Genomic DNA, 25496 nt, shown 5'->3' on the forward strand with positions numbered 1-25496 from the left:
TTGAGATGGCTTTTTTGACTTTGGAGGATCTCCTTGAAGACTCCTTCACCATCCTTGTAACCCCCTGAGGGAGTTGGACTGCACTCACTGAAAGTTGTGCCTGGCCTGGCCCGTCACGTGTCCCACAAAACAGGAGCTCCACCGCGATATTAATATCTCTGTCTCGTCCCTGGTTATTATTATTTATCCATTTCCCATTTATTCCATGCACGATTCAGATCCAAACGACAGCTTGTGGCAAATTCAGCTTGAAACTTGCTCTCTGCCAGTGCCAGCGCATACATGCACCCTATAAGCGCCTCTTCCTTTTCCTGCTTCCGTCGTGTCTCACCAAAAATAGGCAGCTGACGTCAAATGCATTGTCTTGGCTCCTTGTCCGGCGAGCGAGGAACTCATGAGTCGCGCCCGTTGCAGCCGAGCGTTCCGTGGCTGACCAGTTCCAGAATCCAGATCCCGCCCGGGCCTCCAGGATAATTAGTTGATGGGCCTTGTTTCACGTTGAAATGCTTGGTCTAGACTCGCATTCCCGAATCAAAAGGAAGAAGGGCACCCATCAAAAGATCCTTTGACCCTCCGCAATTACAACGTGCTATTTATGTCAACTCGAAAGACCCGTCCACAAAGCTTAACTGCGAAGCATGATCTTGCTAGCAACCTTTGTTACGGAGTGCGATTAACGTCAGGAAGTGCACCCCGCAGTATTTCCTTTTGGAGCCCTGCCCACGTAGTTCAAGATGACTTGCCAGCACATGGCAATATGCAGCAGTCCAATGCAAGGAATATACCAGACCGCTACTGCAAGCCACTAAGTATAAACAGGTTCGTTGGATCGACCTCGTAAACTTCAAGAAGATGGTGGTCCTCGTCGTCATCGAGTGTCTGTGCGATGGATATCATGCACGCCTCCAACTCTACTCTGCAGCCTTGAGGCCCTCGAAGATAATCATTCTGACCGATATTCAACACGGATAGTCGGAATCCTTGGGCACTGTAGTTCCAGGCCATGCTTGGCATATTCCATGGACTAGTAGATACCGTCTACCTGATCAGCTGGCTAGCTGCAGACGAGCCCGTCTATATGCACAGCTACCAAGCTTAAGACATGGTCCGCCCACGGTGAGCAGTGGTAGTATCGGTGGCATCCGCCGCCCGATGGCATAATATATTGATGCTCACTGGAATATAATTTGCGGGCGCTTAAAGGTTTTGATTGAAGAAACCGTACTGGCAGTCGGCTGGATAATAGCCCTAAGGTACATTCAGACCGCGGCTGACACAATGCCATGGATTTCTTCGCCGCTCTCTTCCACACCAACACCAGGTGACACCCTGTAGAATTAGGCGAGTCCATGCTTAATCCTGTACAAAAGCCGCCGGATCTTGTCTTCATCCTTGACCACATGGAAATACCCATCAGTGTTATTCGGAAGAAACACCAAGGCTCGCGCAGTTGCGCTCCACCTATAGAACTTGACAACCTTGCCGACTGCGACAATCCCGTATTTAGGGTTGCCGCTTAAATGCGAAACGTACCGATGCAACTGCTTTTCGGCCATTTCCCAGGTGGCTGGGCGATTCTCTGTGCCTGGGCCTTTTGTTTGAGTAACGAGGAACGATCTCTTTCGGGGTTTGTTGGTATTGGGGTTGACGGTCCAGCGAACACTTGTCATGTCACTGAACCCTCCAGCATTCCGGGATTCAGGTTCGTGGACATACCCCTCCGTAGCGGGGAAAACGAAGTTTAGAATGATTGCCCATAATGCACTAGTCTTATGGACACCAGCATTCTTCGTTACATCTCTGAACACAAGCAGCCGAAGTTGCTTGTGGTCGCCGACTAGCAGTGCCGGCTAGAGGTAGGAGTCTCTGCCCCTGACGATGATCAGAGAGCTCTTCCTTGCGCGATTCAGCAGTGATATTGTTGAGGGATTTGGCGCGGGTGCGGTTCAATGGGCTGCAAGCATCGCTGGATTACTGGCCTGGCCTGGGCGATGCCATGCATTCGCCTTTCCATACGAAGCTGGTACTGGGTGCACTTTGGAATAAACGATTTGATCTACGAAGCGCGTCAAAGGGCAAAGAGAGTTCAAACCAAGCGTAAGGCCCAGAAGCAGAAAATTTCCTTGGCCAATCGTCTTCCGATTGAGATAATAATCTCAATATCCAAGTAACTTCCCTCAGAGGATGTTGTTCTCGTCCAAAAGATAATTGGGCAATGTCTGGGAGACAGGTTCTGGCGGTCTAGAACCCCTAAAGACAACTTTTCCCAGGAGGTTAGAGCTTTGGCTAGTGAGGGACATGAGATTACCAAAGTCGACTGGCAATACCTGTGCATTAGTCTTGAGGGACTCGATTCAGAGCACGGAATAGACGTCCTTGGGCGTTAGTATGTCTTACAGATATTGGATGATGCACTGTCTTATGTACCCCAGGAACAGGAATAGCTTCCAATCAAGTATCTTTCAGTCTCTCGGACAAGGTCTTGACAAGTCAGACAGCTAATAAGGTCATTTGCTGAGAGATCTTATGCAAGTGGTGCGTTCTTCATGATATCTCTACGGGGACAACTTGTTCAGTGTGGCAATTATCTTCGCGGGGTTACACGCCGGGACATAGTAGAAATATGTTGAACAGGTAGGTTATAACAGCCCAGATTTAGGGTATGCTCAGTAAATTATCCTTTTTTTATAATTATTCTTCAGTGCGGTAACCGCAACTTTGTCCAAATTGTACCTGCCACAGGTCCGTAAACAAAGTTCAAACTATTTTGAGGCAGATCTAGTCTTCAGAACATACCCAAAGCACTCGTCCAAAATCTGCAGACCCTCCGAAATCTCATCAGCAGTGACAGTAACCGGAGGCGCAAGACGGAAAACGCCGCCCATGCCAGGGAGGTTGACAACGTTGCAAGAAAGTCCACGGGCCATCGCCTGGTCAGAGACTGCCTGGCCCAACTCAGAGCCTGGAGCCCGGGTCTCAGGATCCGAGATGATTTCAATTCCCTGGAGAAGGCCACGGCCACGGACATCACCAATGCACCAGTACTTTTGCTGCAGCTTGACGAGGCCCTCGCGGAGTTGGGCGCCGCGTTCGGTAGCCCTCTCACAAATGTTATCACGTTCAACAACCTCAAGGACCTTGTTTCCGACTGCTGCAGTCAAGGGGTCATTGAGATGGGTTGTAAGCCACAGGAAGCCAGCTTCCTTGCAGCCTCTTTCGATTTCCGCTGTAGTGCTAACAGACGCAAGAGGCAGACCGCAACCTAGTGTTTTCGAGAGAGCGAGGATATCAGGTACGATTTCGTCGTATTCAAAGGCGAACATTTGACCGGTCCGGCCAACGCCAGTCTGGGCTTCATCCATGATGATCAGGATATCGCGCTTCCTGCATTCCTCGGCCATGCGCTTGAAGTAACCCTTGGGAGGGTCTAGGATACCGCCAGTGGATAGAATCGGCTCCATGATGAATGCGGCGATGGAGCCGACGCTTTGGCGATCGATCATAGACCAGGCAAAGTCCATCTCTGTTTCCCAGTCGTAAGATCCGTCAGGCTTCCGGAATGGAGAGCGGTAGGCATAGGGTGCTGGGAAAGCGAGTTGTCCGGGCATAACGGGCCCTCCTCTCCGACGGCCTGCTGAGTATGTAGCAGAGCCAGCGCCCTGTGTTAGACCGTGATAACTGGCCGCAAAGGCGATGACTTCGAATTTTCCGGTATGGCATTTGGCCATTTTGATGGCCGCCTCGGTGGACTCCGATCCAGTGTTGAGGAAGAAGGATTTCTCTAGTGGAGGTGGGAGAAAACGGGCCAGACGTTCGGCGAGGTCAACAACTGGGTGGGTGATCATGTTGCTCAATAGGTGATCGAGCTCGGCCACATATTTCTGGACCACTTGAACAATCTCCGGGTGGGAGTGACCAAGGAGCGAGCTCATCTGGCCCGATGTGAAGTCGAGGATTGACCGGCCATCTTGATTGTAGAGTCGAGTGCCCTTTGCCTTGGTGATCACAATGGGCGAGTACGGCACTCCAGTGCTCATAAGATATTTGTCGGCTTTCGCGAAGAACGTGGTGGCGTTATCGATGGAACCCATTTTGATAGCTGGAGGCGAGGGAGGGGCAAGAGGTAAGTCAAGGTCGGCACTTGAGAGCAAGACAGAACAAGAGCAGAAGTCATCTTAAATGAGGGAGGGTGGGCGTGTAAAGTGTTACTGTCCGCGGGCGGATGGCCGCGGCGATTGACGTGTACCTAGTTCCAGCCTCGGCGCCCATTGCTGCTGATGGCTGTTCAATCAGGATCTGGATAGACTCACGTCGTCTGCTGGAAACACCCTATCTCAAGGCATGGACCCACCACTTCGCCGCGGCCAACTTATCAACTCTGCAGAGCTGGATGATTCCACAGTACAGCCAACTATATTACACTATAACCCATAAATCAAAGTATTTAGGTAGTCTCGGTATATATTTTGCATCTTGTTTCGAAGATGGAGCTTCCTGTTAGGTCGCTTGATAAGAAACTCCGCTGGGCAGTTGGCCGCGGAATTCCCCGCACAGTATCCATATCTCTGCTCTCCTCCAACTCCCACTCTTTTCCGTCTGCATCACAGTTATCAGTATGGAAGACCAGGCCAATTACCAGGATGAAGGACGGCCGTACCGGTCTCACCTTCATCCAGCTTGTTTCTCATGCAGAAAACGCAAGTCGCGCTGCAAGACAAAAAGCCCCGCGGAGGTCTGCGTGATGTGCCAGGCCTACGGTACAGAGTGCATTTTCCCGCGTCCCGATGACCCTCGACCGCAGAGATCAAGTTGGCCGCGGAAGCAAACATCAAATTCACGATCTTCCAGATTCACGCGAGGCAAAAATGATGCCTTGAATAGGCCGCGCAGTAACCCTCAGATCCAGTTGCAAGGTGCACGAGTTGCGCAGCGGCCTATAGGCCCCCAGATACCTGCAACGAGCCCTGCAGAACCGCCTTCAGGTACAGCTAAAAGTCCCTATGTATCAGATGGTAGCACGGAAGGCTTTCCTCACCTCATGGGAATTGCTGCCGAAGCAGACGGTGATAGCTCCCACATAGTTAGCCCGGCGGTCGCGGATGATAACGACATCCTGGAGAGCTATCTTTCCGCTACGCCCTCTGCTCAAACAAGATATGTGGTTCGTACAAACTCAAAGTCAGATCGGCATTTGGGACCCGTGCGGTTCAATGTTGTGCCCAGACGGCCATTGGGTATTGTCGCAAATCAGTCTTTTGCTGCCTCGAAATGCGAGCTCATTGAAAAGTACATGGAACCCGATATCGACGAGTACTTAAACCTGTGTGTATATCTGTGTCTACTCATGTCATATGATAACATTCGCTAATGCCCTTTTAGTTTCTTTCGCAAAGCCAATCCGTGTTTTCCTCTTTTTGATGAGGCTTCCTTTCGGAGCTCATATTCCTCTCACAAAGGGAAAGTCTCGCCTACTCTTCTTTGTAATTTGTACGCAAACTCTCTTGTATATTGGAAGAGCTCTGCCAAACTATCTTCCGGTCGTATTCCTGATATACGCTATATATGGAATCAAGCCAATGAGGCCCTCCATTCGGAGCTATTTCTATCCCCTGGGATCTCATCAATAATGGCTATACTCCTAAACGTTTGTGGCAGACCCAGTACCTCCATGTTTGGCAATGGTGGTATGGTCGGTATGGCAGTTGCGCTGTCGAATGCATTGGGTCTGAATCGAGATCCCTCTGGGTGGAACATATCATGTCTGGAGAAAAGCCTCCGGATAAGAATATGGTGGCTTGTGCTTATACATGATCGCTGGTAAGGTGTTTTTTGAATCGTCTACAGCTCTTGCTAACACTAATCAGGTGTAGCCTGGCGTATGGGACACCTTTACAGGTGCATCGCGCACAGTACGACGTTCCCTTACCTACTGTGGAAGATATCTGTCCAAATCCTGCCACATCGCCTGACAGGGCAGCTGCATCCGTCTTTGTTGCTCTATCAAGCTTGACTGATGTGCTAGGGCGCTACTTGGAGCACGTATACAGCGTTTCAAGAGACTTTCCACAGTCCACGGAAACGTCTGAGACGGATCTGGAGCATATTCTTCGAGAATGGGAGGAATCCCTATGCCATGATGCCCGGCATCTTGTGCTCCGTGGTGTCCATTTAGACATACCTGGTGCTGCAAACTTTCGATTGGCATATCTGGCCGTCAAGCTGCTGCTTCGCCGCATTCAACTAAACATGAACAAGAGGTCGTTACAGGTCGAAGATGATATGGTATCTCCATTTTACATGCAGGCTCAGAGGGCAGCAGAGGATATCGCGTATCTTGTGCAGGAGCTAGATGAATCTCAGTTCCACGGGTTTTGGATCCCAGTTCACGCATTTTCATTGACGTCGGCGACAATGTTTCTGCTTCGAAGCGGCCTGCGTATGAGGAATGAAAGTCGCAACACGCCCCTCAAAACCGCCCGGGATATGGTCAACGTTCTCCAAGCCCACCGACAAAATTATGATTGGGACCTTGCCGATAACTGCTTGGCCAATTGCGGTGAACTAATTGACAGGATTAGCATGGCAGAGAGCAACAATTGTACTGTCGCTCCTGAATTTCCAGGAATTCCAGAGAGCTTAGATATAGAGCCAGCTGTTCTGGAGGAGTTGTTCGGTATCCCTGGTTTCTCAGAAGGACTTGATATATGGTGAACAGAGACGGGTTCGAGAATCGCAATAAAAAATCATGGCAGTCGATTATTTTGCCATTTCTGGCGGTGCAGGACAGAAAAGTTGATCTCAAATGCTCTGACCCATGTTAAACTGGAACAAAAGATTTGATGGGGTTTGGAGGCCACTTAGGTTCCAGTCTGCGCCTGCCAAAGATACATCTTTGTCAAATGGGTGCTGGTCGCTCCTTCCCAGTTAGACAGACCTTCAAATAGGTAAACTGTGTGCCTGACCGGGAGCATCAATGACTTAGGTTGTGACTTTTCATCCCTCCCAAAGCTCGATCGTTTACGCAGCTCCACGTCTATATTCATTTACTCCCATAATATAGTCATCTGCCACAGTAAGTAAAACCGGGCTCAGGTTTGAGCAGTGAAAGGCGTTCGTCTAGCCAATTTAGATGCGTTATCCTGCCGGTTTCCTGTTGCTCGTCGCAGGCGTCGGAGCTTTGCGGCACAACAAGCTCTTCACGAGCTCCCCTGCATTTAGGAATCATCCGTTTCCGACGATTGCGGTCGAGTGCCCTGAGCTCGGCCCATCGGGTACCTACATTGATAAGGACCACACTTCAGAGGGCGCCGGTCTTATACCATCCCTAGCGTGGCCTTCTCCCACAGACGATACTGTGGAATACCTTCTTGTCAGCGAGGACCCAGATGCACCGATTCCCGAATCTATTATTCACGGGATATACTATCGAATTTCGCGCGAGAAGACAGGGCTCCAGTACCCCGACTTCCAAATTAAAAACGATAGCTGGGAACCATATATGCTTCAAGGGGGCTTCAAGTATGGAAAGAACAGACATGATTCGGTTTATCTGCCGCCTACACCATACTTCGGTGCCGGTCCCCATCGCTATTTCTTTGAGCTCATTGCGTTGAACGATTCTATTGAGACGGATAACATGAGCATCTTGGCAAAGCCCGAAGAGATCCAAAAAGAGATCCTTGGAAAGGTTGCAGGTTGGGGTGAGTGGGTTGGAGTGTACAAGTACCTTTGAGGTACAAGTTGAAAAGTTATGAATTACTGGTTAATGTTTCACATCGGTATACTGGCATTGCCTCGAACACTTTTGTCTTGTGTTACTACCAGGGCTATCTTTATTCAAATAGACACAGTCTTCTGTTGTACTACCTACCAGCACGTCTTCCAATAATGTTCAATTCACCAGGTTGTGCATTGCCTTTTGTCCTGGGAAAGTTGACATTCAGGTCATCGACTCTCATCGAAAGAAGCAAGACAGTAGTGGATATGGAGTAGGGACGACTGATGCTGCTAGTCGAGTGCTAGTAGAGTGGGGTATACAAATACAAATTTAGAAGCTAGTGCGTCAACTTGTCTCACCACCCAGCTAAACATAGAGCCCTTGACCTTACCAGTGGAACTGGCAGTGCAGCACATTGTGTCATGACGGAGTATCATATACACGATAAACCCTAGTTTTCCCCCCAGATATGGAAGATCGGGGGGCATTTCGGGCCGCCAAATGCATGGGCTCTAAATAAGAGTATTATGCAGCCTCTTATGGGGATTTAGTTGGATATCACATGGCAACGGCCAAAACGCATGTGGCTGGCAGCGCCATGCGAACGAAGAGAATAGGCTTCAATATTAACCCTTTTCCATCCCAGGAAGAAATTATTCATCTGGAGATCCCCTTTGATCCACCACTGGTTTGAGATTGAAGCTGTTCAAAATTAGCGTAGCAGCTATTGACACTAGTCCAAGCAGGGGTTCATCCTTGCGAGCACGGAGGGTTGCAGCCAATAGTCTTTGGCTGTACGACCAAGAAGAAATCCGACCATTTCTAGTCGTTCCAGATTCGGTAAGGCGTTGCCGGCGGAAACTCGGGTTCTTAACTGCCGATATCCGAATCTTTAAGAGCAACTGGGGGAGATTATTATACGTATCCCATTGCTTCACTATTCAAGAGTATGACGTCGATATTCATTTTTGTTATCAATGTCGGAACTTGGATAGTGGAACGAAGTCAGTCTCCGCAGTAGTCCCTGGCAAGCGAGGAACCAGTGCGTGACCTATCCATGGAATTGATCAAGTTACTGCGTCATATCCCTGGAACACCAAAGTCAACTATTTTTGTCAAGCGGGGGCAACATTCAAACTTTTTGGAAGTTGGCACTAGCAAAATCGCATGGCAGGAATTGCCTGGGTAAGGAAGTCTGAGTGTTTGAAGTGAATCTCTCGTATTCAATTCTCGGCCAACGCCACTGAGAGCCGCAATTGCGAGTAAGTTGTCTAGTATGTTTCCAGAAGGATTCACTATACGAGCATTTGGGTGAACCTCCTCCATCAAATGCGTAGTTCAAAAAGATGCAATCCCGACTGCAAATCAGATCGCTACATTGATGGTAAGTCTGACACAATTCCCAGCGAAGCTTGGTCTGCGATTGCACCGCCCAGTGCCCACTCCACCAAAAGTTCGTTGCTGGGTCGCGCCACCAACCACCGCTCGGCGTCCACTTCGCTTCTGCTTTTTTTGGCTGCGCTGCGCCGATGCGTTGGACAGACTATTTTAAATAGCTGAATCTTCGCAATTTCTTGCCCACTGAGCTTTCTGACATCTGCGTTTTGGCTTTCCCTATCTCCTGCTCCTGTATCAGATCGCCGAAACCTGCTCAAGCGGTGGATTGCTATTGGTCCCTGTCGTTCCCTTTATTGTGAACTGTACCGGTAAAAAGTGGAGTTGTCTCTCAAGCAGAACCAACATCAGGCAAACGGTTTCTTGCTTTGAGCCCAGAGACCTTGATTATCGGCCTTCTTCCGGGTCTTGCAGATTCTGCTGTTCGCCTCCCTCGATTCTCGCCATTGACTCTTCCCATCCGCTGTTCAAAGGCTGTCATCTCCGCCATCCCTCTGCTTCTCCGGCATCCCGATCACACCGAACATCATCGCCATCATGAATCGACTTCTCCAACTTCTCTGTGTCTCTCTCATTGCGTCATCCACTGTCGCAGCCCCGGCTCCCGAGAGAGCAAGGCTCGAGCGCGGCACTGTTTCTCGAGTTGAAGTCCGCGAATTCATTGAACACATCGATAGAGATGCTGTCCAGAGCCTCGTCGAGAAGCTCCGCACCACCCGTGCGGACCTCAAGGACCGTGACTTCGCCTTGTCGAACGGTCTTAGTTTCGTCAAGAGGCAGGATGTTTCTCCTGGTGCAAGCGATACAGTGACCGACGGGCCGACCTCCACTGAGACCGAGACAACCGATCCTCCTAGCTCAACAACCGAGTCCGATACCAGCTCCCAAACAGACCCCGAGCCTACCTCGTCAGAGCCCGAACCAACGTCAACAGAGCCAGAGCCGACATCGACAGATACCCCTCCAACCAGCTCAACCGACGAGCCAACGTCGACCACTGATGATCCCACTTCAGCCCCAACCAGCACCTCTGGGCCTACCTCCACAGATCCACCTACCTCAACCACCTCATCTGGACCGACCTCTTCTTCCTCCACCACTGAGCCAACCTCCACCGAAACATCCAGCACGACAGAGCCAACCTCTTCAGAGGAACCAACTAGTACTACCGAGTCCACCACCAGCAGCACCACTACCACATTTACCTCGACAAACGCCGACGGTGATCTCGTGACAGTCACCTCAACCGCCGTCGTGCACCCAACCCAGGGCCCTAGCGATGACAGCACCGAAACAGGACCCGAGCCCGGTCTACAGACAAACGCCGCATCTGCCTCTGGATACTCCAAAGAGCTGTTTGCCATGATGGGCGGTGCCGCTGTCGCTGTTGCCGTGATCTAAGCGTCGAATTGCCATACCAACCTACAATCGCCACCCAATTACTAGTTCCTTCTATCTACATCATCCAACATTCCTTACGACTTACGCGCCACCCAAAACCGCTCTTTTAATCGATGCATATATCTTACCTCCAAGCTATTAGCCATTCCTTTTGCATTACCGGCGTTGTTGCCTCCATCACATATGTTATGTATTTTTCTGCGCTCAAAAATTAACGCCGTTACGCCGACCTCTTACAATCCTTTGCATTCTGTATAGATTCGGCGGTGGCGCCTATCTTATCTTTTACATGCTCGGTGCATACCTCGGTCCTTGCTGTGGACCTCGAGATACTAATTCATTCAGCGTTTGTATTTTATTGATTGTTTTGTGAGCTTTCTTCTGGACAGGTATCTTGCCCTTCTTGCATTTATTGTACCTGTCTCTATCCCTACACCTAGCGAGAACATATTCAGATTTTGCAGACTAAGGTCGGCTCTATGGAATAGTAAAGACCCCGTTTATTCATCATAGTCCCTTCATTTATCTGGTGTAAATCCGTAGTAGACAAAGTAATAAACAGCATCTCGTGTTCGGGTATGTAAACGTAATAAGTAAAGAAGTATGTATATGCTATTGATATCAGCAAAACAAATCTTTCAAAATAGGAGCAAAAATAAGCTAGTCATCACGGCATATAATATATACCCCAACCACTCAGGCAGGCCAAACAGTTGTATATACCTCTTTCCCCCTCTCCTTTCTCACTCGCGCTTATCATCCTTATTAACTCCCAACCCATCAATCCATCGACCAACCAAACAAGTCACGAACTCAAACCCTCCCCTTCCACCTCTCCTCCTGGGTATAATACCTCACAATGCTCTCCCAAGCGGGAACATCACCATCGCGCAACAACGCCGCAACATCCACATTCAGCGGCGAGTCAGGCCTCGGGTCTGTAAGGAGCTGGTGGATCGCAGTTAATGTAGTCGAGAGCGTGTAGACGGGGCTCCAGTGCTCGGTCGTCAGCAGCGTTAGGCAGATTTCACCGGTCGTGAAGGAGATGTTTGGGTGTGAGATTCGCGTCGTGAAGCGGATTGTGGGAGGGGCGAGGGGGTAGTTTTGTGGGATTTGGATCGAGAGGGACCAGAGGCCGTCTGTTTTAAAGGTGTGGTTGTTAGTTGGCTGGTTTGGTTTGAGGGGAGGGGGGTGCGTTGTGGTTTGAGCGCGGAGAGTAGCAGAGGGGGAAATGGAAGTTGACAGGACGAACCTTCGTAGGGTGTCCCTTTTACGCCTTTGAGGACTGCTTCCCAGGTGAATAGGTCGTCTTCGTCTATTGGGCCGAGGTGGAGGAGGGCTTCGTTGGGGGAGTTGGTGTAGTCTTTCAGTTCGCGCAGTAGGCGCTGGGTTGTTGACGCTGGTGGCATGGCTCGGGTTTATAGGAATTGGGAGATCGTAGTCTATCGGGAGAGGTCGAAGGTCTATCAGGGCGCAAGACCAGAGAGGGGAGGAGTTGTGGTGAGTCGAGTGGCTGGGCGCGGACTGGAAATGCGGTCGAAATAAAGAGGCGTTGAGAAGCACATCGGCCTGAAGCGGCACGGCCGAGGCTTAAAGCGCGGTGGGTCTTCTCTCCAGACGAGCTCCCGCGGTCGGGGCCGAACCATGTGTAAGTCGGGATTCTTCATTCGCCCCTGTAAATTTTCGTCGATCTTTCATTATCACTCTACTTCAGTTCATGTGAATCTGCCTATTTAATGCTATCCTTGATATATCTAGGGCTTCATCGGAATTATGCGTACATCGCGCGCCTCCAAGGAAACGGCGAAGGTTCTGCAGGCCTTGTCGCCTCCTGCGCGTCGCCAAACGCGTAGCACGTCCAACTCAGGCTTACTCAGGGGATTCGCGTATAATGGAGGATTGAACGAATTAAGTCCGGTCAAGAAAGAAGATGACAGCTCTTCTCTCTCATCGGTTGACACTGTCGATATTGAAGATATCTTGGAGCCGCCAACCAAACGACGCAAAACGAAAGCAAACGCTGCCGTCAAGGAAACTACAACTGCGCCGTCTTCGACACCTAATAATGTTGAGAAGCGCGTCAAAAGTGAGCGGGCGCCCCCCAAATCGCGCCGGGTTCCTGCTCGGAAAATCAAGAGTGAGGATGGCTCTGTCGCCGTGGAGCCTCCATCGAATTGGGAATCAATATACTCAACCGTCAAGAAGATGCGCGAGGAGAACCCGACGGCGCCTGTGGACACAATGGGGTGTGCAGAGCTATACTGGCGTGCATCCTCTCCGCGAGATCGGCGTTTTCAGACCTTGATTGCACTGATGCTGTCCTCCCAAACCAAGGACACGGTCACCGCAGTCGCGATGCAGCGACTGCACACCGAGCTGGGTGAAAATGATGGCCCAGTTATCAAGCAGGAAACAGGGAAAGACGGCGACTCAGCACCTCAATCGCTCCAAGATAGCACGTTGAACTTGGAGAATATACTAGCTGTCTCCCCAGAGCGGCTCAATTCGCTTATTGGTGCTGTAGGGTTTCACAACAACAAAACCAAATATATCAAGAAGACGGCCGAGATCATACGTGATCAGTATGATTCCGAGATTCCTCCCACTCCGGCCGAGCTGATGAAACTGCCTGGCGTCGGGCCAAAGATGGCGTATCTATGCATGAGCGCAGCGTGGGGGAAACACGAGGGTATCGGGGTCGATGTCCATGTTCATCGTATCACCAATCTATGGGGCTGGCACAAGACGAAAACACCGGAAGAAACTCGGATGTCGCTGGAATCATGGCTACCAAAAGACAAATGGCACGAAATTAATAAATTGCTAGTAGGCCTTGGGCAAACAGTCTGCTTACCAGTTGGTAGGAGATGTGGTGATTGCGATCTTGCTGGGACGAAGCTGTGCAAAAGTGAAATCAAAGGCATGGCTCCCAAAAATGGCAGTCGAGCTGTACCAAAGAAAGAAAAAGACGGCGCAGAAAGCTTCTCACTGGCTGACGAACCGAAGGTCAAAGTTGAGAGCGAGTAGGTGCCTGCGGGTTGGGGCACCTCTGGTTGAGCAAGTTTCTGGAACGGTCCTAGGGATTGTTTTGATGTCTCCAGGGCGATTTTCTTGTGTATTTCTTCACTTCACGCTTTATCCTTCATTGTCTTCCAACTTTCCCCTCTGCCCTCCAGTTTTTTCCCGCTGATTCACTCATCTATCCAAGGGATACCTCTCTTGATCTGCCGCTAGAGATTTACTTTGTAACTGCTAGCTTTCTCTATCTCTCTCCCATCATTGAGTGCAGAACCCACGAGGTCACTCGGTTTTTGGCTTTACTTTCACCATCGGTATGTAACTTGCGCGCGTTTCCACGCGCCCTCTGAGGGCCGTTGCTAACACGTAGAACACGTCGGTTGTTTCTAGAGTATGATGACGTTCAATTATCGTGATGATGAGGATGCTTTTCGTCAGCTGTTCGAAATGGATGCCGAACAAACTCCACCCGATCCCGATGACGAAGCAAGTGAGATGCCCATGGAAATTGAAAACCCTCCTGGGACAAATACCCGAGGGAAAGTTACTTTTCTCGACTTGCCGGAAGACGTAAAAATCAGGATCCTGCAATACGCTGGGCTATTACGCCCCTGCCTTATCGACCTTTTCCTTGAGAAACATCGATCCAAACCCAATATGGGACAGTGTGGCAACGGCAAATCTTTGCGTATGACAAGGATACCATGGACGGCGAAATGGATGTCTCCTTATTATGTGCCGTGCGATCATCCTCCACTGCCTGTTAAGGTATTTCTGGCCTCCCGTGCAATTCGTCAGGAGCTTGGGAGCCTTTTCTTCTCCCGAAACCTCTTTTCCATCCATCTCTGCGGCAAACAGGATTTCAGGCTCTTCAATACAGCCACAGAATGGGGGCTGCTCCATCTAAAACACCTACATTTGACTCTTGGTGCACATTACCGTTATCTCAAATTGAGCCGTGGGATTCACCGCACCACCCTAAACATATGGACACAGTTCTGTCAGAACGCCAAAGAGAGGATGCCCGCTCTCAGATATTTCAGTCTGAAATGCAAGGTTAAGGAACTTGATGTTGCGAGTCGGCTGATGTGCATAATGGATCCCTTCCCAACTCTGACTCACTGTGCGTTCCATTTCAGCGACAATCAAGACGATGACATCCGGCCTGTGATAAAGCGAGCTGCATGGAGATTGACGGGTAACCTTACTGACGACAAGCCTCCCTTTCCGTTTGCAAAGCTACCCAAGGAAATACAGCTCATGATTCTCGAGCTTGTCTTGGTCAGACGCTCGGATCCATTCTTGTCTGCTATAGAGCGCAATATAGCAATGGTGGGACTATTTGATCGGAAGTATCAACCCACATCGGGTTCAGCTCTTTCCTGTTGTTGTACTTGTTCTCCTCTTTGCGCAGCGTGCTTCTGCGATACTCGTCAAACCGCATTCTCTACCAGCTGCACCTGCTTCTCCTCTCCCCTGCCCTATTTTCTTGTGAGCCGCGAATTCTATCAGGACTGTTGCCGCGTATTTTTTACCAAATGCCATTTTATGTTTGTGGAGGAAGAACCCGACCTCATTATGCGTTTTCTTAATTCCATACCCACATTGTATTCTATGCAAATTCGCCGTTTGTCGTTCAAGTTCCCTATGACCTTCAGAAATTACGTCAGAACCCCAAAGGCCGAGGAAGCTATGATACTCTCTTGGTCTGTTTTACGCCGCTTTATCCGCGAACATTTTGACCTTCCGCGCCTTTCCTTAACCGTTATCGACCACGGAACAAGGGGCTCTTCTATTCATCGGAACAAGTACAATTGTCGAGTGCTCAAAGCATTTACAGAGCTGCAGGGTCTACGCGAGTTCCGCGTGTTTCTGGCAGATGATCCTTCGTTTGAGAAAGAGTTGGAGCGTCTTATCACGGGCAGAACACCCTTTGGAAGATATCAACCGTATCACAACATGCGCTCTCTTGGGAATCATATTCACTTTCACGATACATAATGCAATCAGGGACGGTGTTTATGACAGTGTCTCTTCTATTCGCTGGATCCTTGTTTTATTGAGTCACTTTTGTTACCATGCGCGATCTTTGCTTGTATTGTGATATCACTTCAGTTTCACACATGTACTACGAATCCTAATTTAATTATTGCAGCAATGGCGTTCCAAGAACCTATTTACTAGGTTCGAGTTTAACTCTACCCAGGTCTGTCTAACTTATCCTGTGGCTGGAAGCGAATGAGATTTGCAGTTTGTAATCACTACGACTAGTTAACAGCGTTTAGCGTGGCTATTAATTCTTCTTTCAGTGCTCCAAGCAATTTGTGAGTGGATATATATTGTTAGCATATAAAACATTTAGAAAGACCGTGGACGGTTAAAAGGACTACCGTTTTTGTGGTCGGACAGTGAACTCTACGATTTCGCTATATATATTGTAAAGCTACGAGCCACCGTCGGGGTGAGACGGAACAAATAACATAATCCAAGCACCTATTGACATGCATCTTTAAGATCTTGACTGCATCAAGATCTCGTAAACGTATACAACAGAATTTACCTAGAGACTCGAGGCCAGCTTGTACTGGGGGTCTTGTTTGCATAACCCCAAAGAGGAATCCCTGACTCAGCTTTGTGTACGGGTGGGGTGGCCTATGAAGTCACTGCATTATTTTCTTTCTCCCCGCACAAGCTCAAGCTCCAGCCCTCAACACTCTTCAATTGAGCTTAGACATTACAGCTTACCATTCGTTTACAATCCTTATATCTGATAGCCCAAGCAGAGATATTCCAGTGCAACAACTCATCCCACCTACGCACGCAGAGCCCAAGACAAGCCCTTAATGGCCCCGCAAACGCCAATATCCGTACCCCTCTTCGCCGAAACACAACAACAGCTCCTTCTAAAAGAGCACGAAGCCGAAGTCTCTTCATCGAAACTCGCCAGCACAGCTTCTGCATCACCGTCGACACGGCGCACCCTCCAAGCAACCGGATATGCCTTAACCGGGGTGATCCTCTCACAGTATCGGACTGGTCTTGGAGGTCGGCTAGTAGGAGAATTTGCGGCCGACGCAGCTGTTTCGTCCGGAAGTGGAAAGGGGAAAGATGCTGGTGAGGATGATAGGCTAGGTGCGAACGGGAGGCCTAAGCTTGGTGCGCATGGCATACGTGTTGGGGATATTGTTCGTGTGAATGAGGTTGGGGGTTCGGGGAAGAAGGTAGGAGGGGGGAAGGAGAAAGGGAAGGAGGCGGCCGGTGGGAAAGGGGGTAGCCCAAAGGGCCCAGAAGGGGTGGTGACGAGGGTTGGAGAAAGCAGTGTATGGGTTGCTTTTGGGCAGCGCGGAGGCGGTGGTCGGTCGAAGGAAGAGGATGATGAGGTAATTGACGAATTGTGGGGGAAGAAACTTTGGTTGTATGTTTCTCTTACTTTCCCAGATTTGAAGACCTGGGACTCTGGCCTTCTATATGAAGGCACGATACAATCTTGTACAGCATCGCTAATTATGGGTTGCAGTATCAAACTTGCGAACGATGTCACCTACCGACGGTACGTCTTTGGGATATGATTTCTTGTTATGGGATCCTAGCTAATTCACTTCCTGCACAGGATGAACCAAACCATGGAGAAGATGGGAAAGATGACCGAAACTGACTATACGCATTTTCTCCGAGTCGCCTTTGGACATACGACTCCGCTACAGCCGGACTATGAAGCTTCAGGGGAGGTTGAGTTTGTGGACCCAACACTAAATGATTCTCAGAAAGAAGCAATTCGATTTGCCCTAGCCTCCAGAGACATTGCCCTCATACATGGACCGCCTGGTACAGGGAAGACGCACACTCTGATTGAGCTGATTACCCAAATGGTCAAGAGGAACCTTCGAGTACTTGTGTGTGGGCCGTCAAACATATCGGTTGACAACATTGTAGAAAGGCTAGCTCCGAACAAGATCCCAGTTGTGCGCATCGGCCACCCGGCACGGCTGCTACCTTCGGTCCTTGAGCACTCACTGGAAGTTTTGACTCAAACATCCGAGGCTGCTGCGATCGTGAGAGACGTGCGAAAAGAAATCGATGAAAAGCAAGCCAGCATTCGGAAGACCAGGTTTGGCAGAGAAAAGCGTGCAATATACCAGGACTTGAAGGAGCTACGTCGGGAGTTCCGGGATCGAGAATCGAAGTGTGTGGACAACCTTGTTCGTGAGAGCAGTGTTGTACTCGCAACCCTACACGGGGCTGGAGGCCATCAGCTAAAAGCCAAGAACTTCGACGTGGTTATTATCGATGAGGCTAGCCAGGCATTAGAACCTCAGTGCTGGATCTCATTGCTCTCTGCGCCAAAGGTTGTTCTAGCCGGTGATCATTTGCAACTCCCACCCACTGTGAAATCTACCATACTGAAATCGAAGGAAGAAGGCCGGAATGGTGAAAAGGGCACAACAGAAAGCTTCTCGCTTGAGACAACCCTCTTTGACCGACTGCTGTCGATGCATGGGCCGGGTATCAAAAGAATGCTGACCACACAGTATCGAATGCATGAGAACATCATGCGGTTCCCGTCGGATGAACTATACGAGGCTAAACTTATCGCTGATGAGAGCGTCAAGTCTCGACTCCTGAAGGACCTGCCTTATGAGGTCGAGGAAACTGATGACACCAAAGAGCCAGTGGTTTTCTGGGATACACAAGGGGGAGATTTTCCGGAAAGGGTTGAGGATGAGGACGCAGCAAAAAAAGAAGCACTACTTGGCGAGAGCAAGAGCAATGAGATGGAAGCGTTGGTAGTTGCAAGACATGTCGATAACCTAGTGCAGGCTGGCGTGCGGCCTGAAGACATCGCTGTCATCACTCCATACAACGGCCAGCTAGCAGCTTTGTCTCAGATGCTACGGGAGAAGTATCCGGGCCTGGAACTGGGCAGCGTGGATGGTTTCCAAGGACGTGAAAAGGAGGCTGTCGTCGTGAGCCTCGTGCGCAGTAATAGTGAAAACGAGGTCGGATTTCTTGGGGAGAAGCGACGACTGAATGGTAATCCCCTTCAACAGGTCTGTTGCTATATTTGGGAAAGTCTGACGTGATCAAGTGGCCATGACCCGACCTAAACGACATCTTTGTGTCTGTGGAGATTCGGAGACGATAAGCAAGTAAGTCTCCCTTTGTTTCACGGACTCAATATCTCTTTCCGGACCCTGCTTTCCCTATGGGAGAGAAGGCTGACATTCCCGAACAGAGGAAGTGGGTTTCTGAAACGATGGATGGCACATCTCGAAGAGCATTCCGACTTGCGCTATCCCGACGCTGGAGAGTTGCTTTGAAGATGATTTCTGCCCAAACCTCCAGTCATGCATGAAGGCCTTGAAGCGGGCGAGGGCCCGTCACCGCCGTAACACGAGTACATGCCGCTTTGTTAGAAGGATCAGGATATCGTCGGCGATCGGCGCTGATATTCTTTATACAGATAAACTCCCGAAACCTGAGTCATGCCGCCCGAAGGGTTCTTACGAGGTATACCAAATCATATCGACTATAACTTCGGGGGATCCGTCAGCATACCCTAAGGAACTGCACTTCGACCCCAGCGCCACTCGGCCGAACTACGGCCCGCAACTCGGTTGGGCGCTTCGGGGTGATGCCTTTTTCAGGCTTGCTGAGACAGACAAGCGCGGAAATGCGGGGGTTCTGATCGGTAGGGCAAAGTCTTCCGCTGTTTCATGAATTTCTTTCACGGGAATGACATGTTACCAGGCTGCCAGAAAACCGCTCGTGGCCTTATGTGGCACATGTGCACTCCAGCTCTGTGATCTGTGATCTCGGTGATCTCGCTCTTGATCTGAAACTTTCGCTCCTCTACCAGTGCGGTGTTTCAGTCCGTCCTCGCACGGGTTTCCTAATTATCGCAAGATCGAGAAAGACTAGAAACTCTGAACAAACTCTGAATAGAAAGCTTCACGATCATCACTGTTGTTGTAGAATATGATCAACCTCCAATCCGATGAAACCGAGAGCGGAGTGCGAGCCTGCGAGATGTGCAGGCATCTACACTAGAGCCTGTTCCAGAACACGGAAAAACAAGCCGGTGGAGCAATAACCGTGCGCCTTCGCTGGACGAGTTCCACTATGGCGCCGAAGCTGAAAGGCCATCCATGCAAGGTGGTTCTTTTCTGGAGAAATCTCGTCGACAGCCAAAGTTTGGGATTGGAGGATATATTTTAAGAGCACGCCAGGAGCCCAGGACGACTTGCTGCACACCCGTCGGCCTTGCGCAAATAAACGTCTCAAGCACGAAGGCCGTTCAAGTCGAGTCCTCATCAGCTCCTGCTCTGTAAGCAAATTTAAGTAGTTAAGTTAGTTGTTGGCTAGTGCAACCAAGATTTGGTGTTCCACAGAGGATCAGGAGCACCACACTGGAATAGGGGGTCCATACCGTGCCATTCCCAACAACAGGCAACTGACGACGAAGCGCATTTCCTTGCAGGAGAATGGCAGACTTGCCCGAGAAACAGGTTTAGTTTTTTGTCCCAAATGTTTTGATAGTATCCGTATATGATAGTCGACATCACATACCAAATATGGGGCCGTTGCCTGCGTTTGTTTCGGATGCTCCCTTTCAGCCTCTGCTCCATTGTCGCAAGAGGCAAGACAGACGACGATGTCATTATAGCGGTCAATGATCCGACAGCTGGCAGTTGACGAGTTCCAAAGTCGGGAAGCCTGGCAGCTGGAAGGTGGTGACTGCCGACTGGTGAGAGAGAGAGCCTGACACGAGAACCTGAAACACGGCAGCCCAGCACAGACGCTTCTGCTCCGACTCGCTCCCTCCACTTCTTCACGACTCGCCCAAGGCAATTTCCCCTCAGCATCCACTCAGCACTCCCCCTGTTCCTGGCCTCGCCGTCTCGCCGTCTCGCCTTTTTGTTTTGGTCCTCTCGATCCTCGCTTGCTCTTCCACCAGCTTACAACGGCCTCTTGTCCTTCCTCGCAGCACAACGGCGTGCCTGGCAGAGTCCAGCCTGCAATTGGCCCACCTCGTCATATCTCAAACGCCCGTCTCCGCCGGCCATGCAGCGCCATCCAGTGTCCACCACTCCCTGCTTGACATGAGTTCTGTCGGCGTTCTGCCCCGTCTGATAAGCTCCACAGATCCCGTCCTTCTTTTCTTTTTCGACCCGGGGCTCCAGCCTGAGACTGAGAGTCTGTGAGTGAGATATTAGCCGGGCGTAGCTTGCATCTTGTCGGCCGCTGCTGCGCTGCATCATCCATCCTCTTCTTTGTCTTCATATCCCGGCCTGCCTCGCTTCGGCCTGTCGGACGAGCAAACCTTACCGCTCCCTGGCTTTTCTTCATACCTATGATCGCCTTTTAGCTGCTTCTTTGCGTCTCGCATCTGTCTCTCGTTAAAATCTTGGCCTGTGGCCACGAGCGTTAGCCCCGTATACCTTGCTTACGAGCGCCCCGTACAACTCATCAACGAATTTTCTATATCTACCCGATTATGCCTGGAGCTCTTTCTGCCAAGGTAAATATGGTTAACCCCTCTCAAAAGTGCTCCGTTCGTTTGGCACTGACCCCTGTCTGGTCCTTCTTTTAGCCCGCCAATCCGAGATACCTTTCGCTGTAACTTCAGTCCACTCCGCCGATAGTTTCATATACCCCAACTCTCTTCGCTGACACTCGCTTTCACCTCTTTCATGCATGAGAATTTCTTTGTTAATACTCCGAGCCTTAACACACTGTTGGGTTCGAAGCCCTACTGATACATTCTTTCTCATACTTGACACCGCATCCATCGTCGCCGTCGGTAGGCGCATGTCCTTGGCTGCGTCGACAACCAACATACTAATCTGATCCATGCCTCTCGAAAGGAAAATGTCCAAGCCAGTTGGGAGAAGTCGTTCCGTCCGGAATCCTCCTACACAGCGAGACTTCTCAGCGCCAGCTATCCTCGCCACTGATACCGAGTCATATGATACCGCTTTGCCTCCCATGAGCTCCAAGGATCTCGTGGTCTCTTCGCGGCGACCACAGGGAGGAAATTCGCGGCCACCATACCCTCAAAACCTGACATCGATTCAAGGGAACGCCACTGGTCATCGTCGGACTGGAAGCACGCTAAAGACTGTCATGAGGAAGATCTTCACACGGAATAGGCGGAGCCGAACAGACGAGATGGATGATTCCATATCGGACTTCCATTTTGGAAATAACAACGCCGCTCGCCCGAATGATGGAAAGAGGTCGCCGGGGCCTTCAAAATCAGGAAGCTCGCTACAGAGTAGCCAGCCCCAACAACCCCCCGAAACACTAACAACGCTAGACGTTGTATTGAAACAACTAGACACTGAACCCCGCCAAAGGCGTGCAACTTTACCCAGTTTAATATTCTCGGACGATGGATCTCGTCATGCACTTGAGGAGGTCATCAACCCTCGGAAAAAGCCGAGCAATAGAAAACTCAGTCCTCATGCGAATAGCGACCCGGACGATATGCGGCGCCGTCAGATGCGAGACGCTAAACGGCGTTCTCGAAGTGCAGGGGCCCTTCGTGCCCTCGCACAGGAACACCGTATGTCTCCGATACAGTGGAAGAGACGACGGAGCGTAGAATCGGAATATGTTGTGTCAACTGCATACGGTGCCGCTTCTGATAGCGAGCTTTCTCGGCCGCCTACCAGGACTACAGTGGCCAGTGCCTCCAAACCTTCTGCGGAGGTGTCCGTTTTCGAGGCGGATGAACCGGGAGACGAGCCAGGTCCTATTTCCCCTGGTCTGCCCCCGAATGTCGGTGAGCTCATCAGCTCCATGCAGAATGACGATAACGCTTCGCTCGAACAGCGCTTGACCACGTTGGAAGTCAAACTTATCGACCTAGAGTTCGCGATTGCGCGGATGCAAAGCGGACGTACAGACACACCCACGAACTCGCCAAACCAGAAAAACAACCAAGATCCGTCACAACATAAACGTCAGAAGTCCTCGGGCCAATCCCCACCGGAAAGTCGCGATGACTCTCCAACCACAGAATATGTAGCTGGCACGGACCGTCCCTTGAGCACAAGCACAATTCGCCCTAGCATAAGTGATATCCACCGCGCTCGTGCCCTGAAAGCCCCGTCCATGGTTTCTTTAAATAGTGACTCTGGCGCCATCTCTGTGCAACAATACAGCGCACTAGTTATGCTACTCCGTCGCGAACAAACCGCTCGCCGAAACCTAGAACAACAGTTCTCCGGCCTACGAGAAGATGTCGAGCGACTCAGTCGCATGACCCGAGACTCGGTTGGCATCGGAACAATGTATCCAATTCGCAGCTTCGAGTCCCAAGAATACCTGCGCCTACGGCCCGACGAGTCACCCCCAGACAGTTCCCCTCGACAAAGAGAGGAAAAGGTCACTTCACGATACAAGAGCGACTCGGATTCAGATCGGGATCGCGAGCGCAACAATGACCGAAACAGATCCGGATCTGATACACGCTCGAAGGACGATCGATTTCGACACTGGCAGTCAACTCGCCGGGTTGAAGTTGCCAATATGATCTAACCTCAACCGCTCTTATCCGTCCATTTTTTCTCTTTCTTATTTGTTTTGCCCATGAGAAGGATATTTTCAACGACAAGACCAAAATCTAGACCCCTTTCTTCGATTATGACGCGAGATACCACATACATACATAACATATATCCATGTTCTTCTCTTCTGTTTTGCCATCTTTGTGAGCGATTTCTATTTTGGGTTGGCTGGCGGTGTTGATATCCATTGCGTTGCTGATTCCCCATAGCGCTTTTTTTGTACATACCATCATTTGCATAGGCCGGTTCCTAGAATCTATTCCATTCTTCATTATATTTCATTTCTATAAATACAAAGCAAGAAAAAGTATAGCATAATATGTCTAATATAATATGGAAGATGAATCCGCCTCGATTAATAATGCAACCAGGAATGCAGTAAACAGAACCCAGGCCCATACATACGTGCTACGTCGACAGGGGCAGCTTGAGTCTCGGACAGTTGGTCAAATGGCCAATCAACCAATTAAGCCAACTAATCAACTTTAATATCCCTTTCCTGCTCACCTTCTGGCCCCGGCGCAAACTCGATCTTCTTCCCAAACAGGCCTGGAACTCTCCCCAAAAGCACACCAAGAGCATACCCGATATAAGCACCCGTAAGAATGGTGATCGGATACGCCTGCCATGGACGGTCCCTAAACCGACACGAGTAAGTACACGTCAGCCAAACTTCCATGCATAAGAAAAAAAAAGGATCAAGAGGGAAAGTGAGAACGAACCAATCCAAGGGAATCGGCACAGCCCCAATCCAAGCCCCGAAGCAGGTTCCCAGGGCGCCGCCCCAAACAGAATCCATTGGTCTATAAGCACCCCAGATCTCCCTCCAGACGGATCCGTCGACACCATGGGCGTAAATAAGCGGGAAGCACGAGAGGAGCGCCATGTGGGCGGCGCAAAGGAACGTCAGGGCGTGGTGGGTTGTTAGCGGGGCACCGAAGAGGATGAGGAGGAAGGCGAGGACGGGAGTTGCGAGGAGTGTCGTTAGAGTTAGGGAGAGAAGGGCGGGCTGTAGAAGTTGCTTTATTAGCTATATCTGGACGTAACGGATATGGCAAAGAAGAGGGGAAGTTACCGTTAATTTCCAAACAACCTGTACCAGGCCAGCCGACCAGGGCGATCCAGCGCCGGACGACTTCCCTCGACGCCTAGGAGTGCTGCCGGGCACCTTTTTCTTAGTGTCGTCTGTTCCGGAGCCGGTGCTCTCTTTCTCGCTCCCGGCCGGAGGGAGACAGCCCATGACGAAGACGACCTGGAGCCCAACGAGGTAGGGGATGTCGCTGAGGAGCTCGGCGATGGGATTATCGATGACAGAGCTGAACCGATAAGTCACCAACGAGAGAAGGAGCGCTGGGTGAGCGACAGCGTAGACGCGGGCGAATTGTGAGGGGAGAATTGGGACCGGGGGTTGAGAGGGCTTCGGTTTGGAGGTTGAAGCTGTCGTGGTCGCCGGCGTTTGGCTCGGGGCTGGGGAAGCCATTGTGAATGAGTTGGGTCTGATAATACGCTGATTGAAGGTCGGTTTAGGATTAGGAGGCGCTGTGCGCCTGCTTTATGGGATGTTTTTCTGCAGACGGCTGCTTGTATGTACCTTGGAGGACGGAAGTTCCGGCGAGATGCTTGACATCAAAAAAGTATTCTACTTTGGCAGATCATTACAACCCTCACAATATTGTATTGCACCGAGCGATCTGAGAGGTAAATCATTGGCCGGTTGGCCTAGTGGTAAGGCGTACGCCTCCTATGCGAGCGTAAGACCGTGGGTTCGAATCCCACATCGGTCGGTTTTTTTGGACACCTATTTTTTCGCAATACAAACCATCAAGTTCTGTCACGCATGTGTGTAGTACACTTTATAGCATTTATGACTTGATATCAGGGATGCAGGGTGGATGGTATTGATGCGAAGTGTTTCGTCCGCCCATCAACCAATATCTTCCTTCTCAGTAAAAATAGCTATAAAACCACGCCGTTAGCAAGAATAAATATCGCACATGGGGGTCCTATGAAGTAACAATTTCAGTGAACATTTTTATTTCCCAGAGGAGAATTTTGGCTGGAAGCACCCTCAGGTGAAAATAATCGATATAGTAGAAGAGCCACGTTAAACCAATACGCAATGTTCTCATTGACGGTGTTAATATTTCCTAGATATAAAGATGGGCCCTAGGGATAGAATTCGAAAGGGGTAACACGGCCGGCCTGGTTCCTTTATATATATCACTGCATCTAGCTAAAAACTAGAACAGATTCCGAAAAGCCCATTGATCAATATCCAGACTTCGGCGTTGGCTTGCGGGTACGAGTGAACTGTAGGCAATTCTACTAATATATACGTAGTTTGCTGCAATGCAACTCGGCGCAACAAATGATGGATCACGTATGTGGCAACA

The 25496-nt window shown here is 50.2% G+C and overlaps 9 protein-coding genes and 1 non-coding gene across 10 annotated transcripts; 6 read left to right on the forward strand and 4 right to left on the reverse strand.

The window, feature by feature from the left end:
• Positions 1 to 1337: 1337 nt before the first annotated feature.
• Positions 1338 to 4091, reverse strand: ASPVEDRAFT_85659 (aspartate aminotransferase family protein; the record flags this gene model as incomplete). The annotated part of the gene is made up of 2 exons (XM_040817728.1): positions 1338 to 1800; positions 2797 to 4091. The coding sequence occupies 2 exons, from the start codon at positions 4089 to 4091 to the stop codon at positions 1338 to 1340; spliced, it is 1758 nt and encodes a 585-aa protein (XP_040670019.1).
• A 524-nt stretch (positions 4092 to 4615) lies between these two features.
• On the forward strand, positions 4616 to 7732 carry ASPVEDRAFT_136126 (uncharacterized protein; the record flags this gene model as incomplete). Its single annotated transcript, XM_040807263.1, has 5 exons — positions 4616 to 5334; positions 5380 to 5817; positions 5865 to 6707; positions 7204 to 7354; positions 7529 to 7732. The coding sequence occupies 5 exons, from the start codon at positions 4616 to 4618 to the stop codon at positions 7730 to 7732; spliced, it is 2355 nt and encodes a 784-aa protein (XP_040670020.1).
• Positions 7733 to 9649: 1917 nt separating this feature from the next.
• ASPVEDRAFT_54466 (putative GPI anchored cell wall protein (Dan4)) lies at positions 9650 to 10513 on the forward strand (the record flags this gene model as incomplete). Its single annotated transcript, XM_040814936.1, has 1 exon — positions 9650 to 10513. The coding sequence occupies one exon, from the start codon at positions 9650 to 9652 to the stop codon at positions 10511 to 10513; it is 864 nt and encodes a 287-aa protein (XP_040670021.1).
• Positions 10514 to 11072: 559 nt separating this feature from the next.
• On the reverse strand, positions 11073 to 12060 carry pex4 (putative ubiquitin conjugating enzyme (UbcJ)). The gene is made up of 2 exons (XM_040812891.1): positions 11766 to 12060; positions 11073 to 11652 (listed from the first exon to the last, which is right to left on the reverse strand). The coding sequence occupies exons 1-2, from the start codon at positions 11920 to 11922 to the stop codon at positions 11327 to 11329; spliced, it is 483 nt and encodes a 160-aa protein (XP_040670022.1). The 5' UTR covers positions 11923 to 12060; the 3' UTR covers positions 11073 to 11326.
• A 226-nt stretch (positions 12061 to 12286) lies between these two features.
• On the forward strand, positions 12287 to 15532 carry ASPVEDRAFT_30730 (endonuclease III domain-containing protein; the record flags this gene model as incomplete). The annotated part of the gene is made up of 3 exons (XM_040810381.1): positions 12287 to 13536; positions 13770 to 13845; positions 13922 to 15532. The coding sequence occupies 3 exons, from the start codon at positions 12287 to 12289 to the stop codon at positions 15530 to 15532; spliced, it is 2937 nt and encodes a 978-aa protein (XP_040670023.1).
• A 686-nt stretch (positions 15533 to 16218) lies between these two features.
• ASPVEDRAFT_43727 (putative DNA helicase) lies at positions 16219 to 19329 on the forward strand. The gene is made up of 7 exons (XM_040812892.1): positions 16219 to 16946; positions 17049 to 17081; positions 17142 to 18562; positions 18618 to 18678; positions 18765 to 18940; positions 18993 to 19220; positions 19280 to 19329. The coding sequence occupies exons 1-5, from the start codon at positions 16375 to 16377 to the stop codon at positions 18847 to 18849; spliced, it is 2172 nt and encodes a 723-aa protein (XP_040670024.1). The 5' UTR covers positions 16219 to 16374; the 3' UTR covers positions 18850 to 18940; positions 18993 to 19220; positions 19280 to 19329.
• Positions 19330 to 19409: 80 nt separating this feature from the next.
• ASPVEDRAFT_778491 (uncharacterized protein) lies at positions 19410 to 20803 on the reverse strand. The gene is made up of 2 exons (XM_040816450.1): positions 19959 to 20803; positions 19410 to 19854 (listed from the first exon to the last, which is right to left on the reverse strand). The coding sequence occupies exons 1-2, from the start codon at positions 20392 to 20394 to the stop codon at positions 19571 to 19573; spliced, it is 720 nt and encodes a 239-aa protein (XP_040670025.1). The 5' UTR covers positions 20395 to 20803; the 3' UTR covers positions 19410 to 19570.
• A 597-nt stretch (positions 20804 to 21400) lies between these two features.
• Positions 21401 to 23074, forward strand: ASPVEDRAFT_136028 (uncharacterized protein; the record flags this gene model as incomplete). The annotated part of the gene is made up of 1 exon (XM_040807256.1): positions 21401 to 23074. The coding sequence occupies one exon, from the start codon at positions 21401 to 21403 to the stop codon at positions 23072 to 23074; it is 1674 nt and encodes a 557-aa protein (XP_040670026.1).
• Positions 23075 to 23578: 504 nt separating this feature from the next.
• Positions 23579 to 24583, reverse strand: ASPVEDRAFT_135755 (PIG-F family protein; the record flags this gene model as incomplete). The annotated part of the gene is made up of 3 exons (XM_040807238.1): positions 23579 to 23741; positions 23826 to 24133; positions 24203 to 24583. 3 exons carry the CDS (start codon positions 24581 to 24583, stop codon positions 23579 to 23581), a joined length of 852 nt encoding a protein of 283 aa, XP_040670027.1.
• Positions 24584 to 24811: 228 nt separating this feature from the next.
• On the forward strand, positions 24812 to 24887 carry ASPVEDRAFT_t104. Its single transcript has one exon. It is a non-coding gene; the product is annotated as a tRNA-Arg (tRNA).
• The last annotated feature ends 609 nt before the right edge of the window (positions 24888 to 25496 follow it).

Source organism: Aspergillus versicolor, assembly GCF_001890125.1.
Source record: "Aspergillus versicolor CBS 583.65 unplaced genomic scaffold ASPVEscaffold_7, whole genome shotgun sequence".
Lineage (NCBI taxonomy): Eukaryota > Fungi > Ascomycota > Eurotiomycetes > Eurotiales > Aspergillaceae > Aspergillus > Aspergillus versicolor.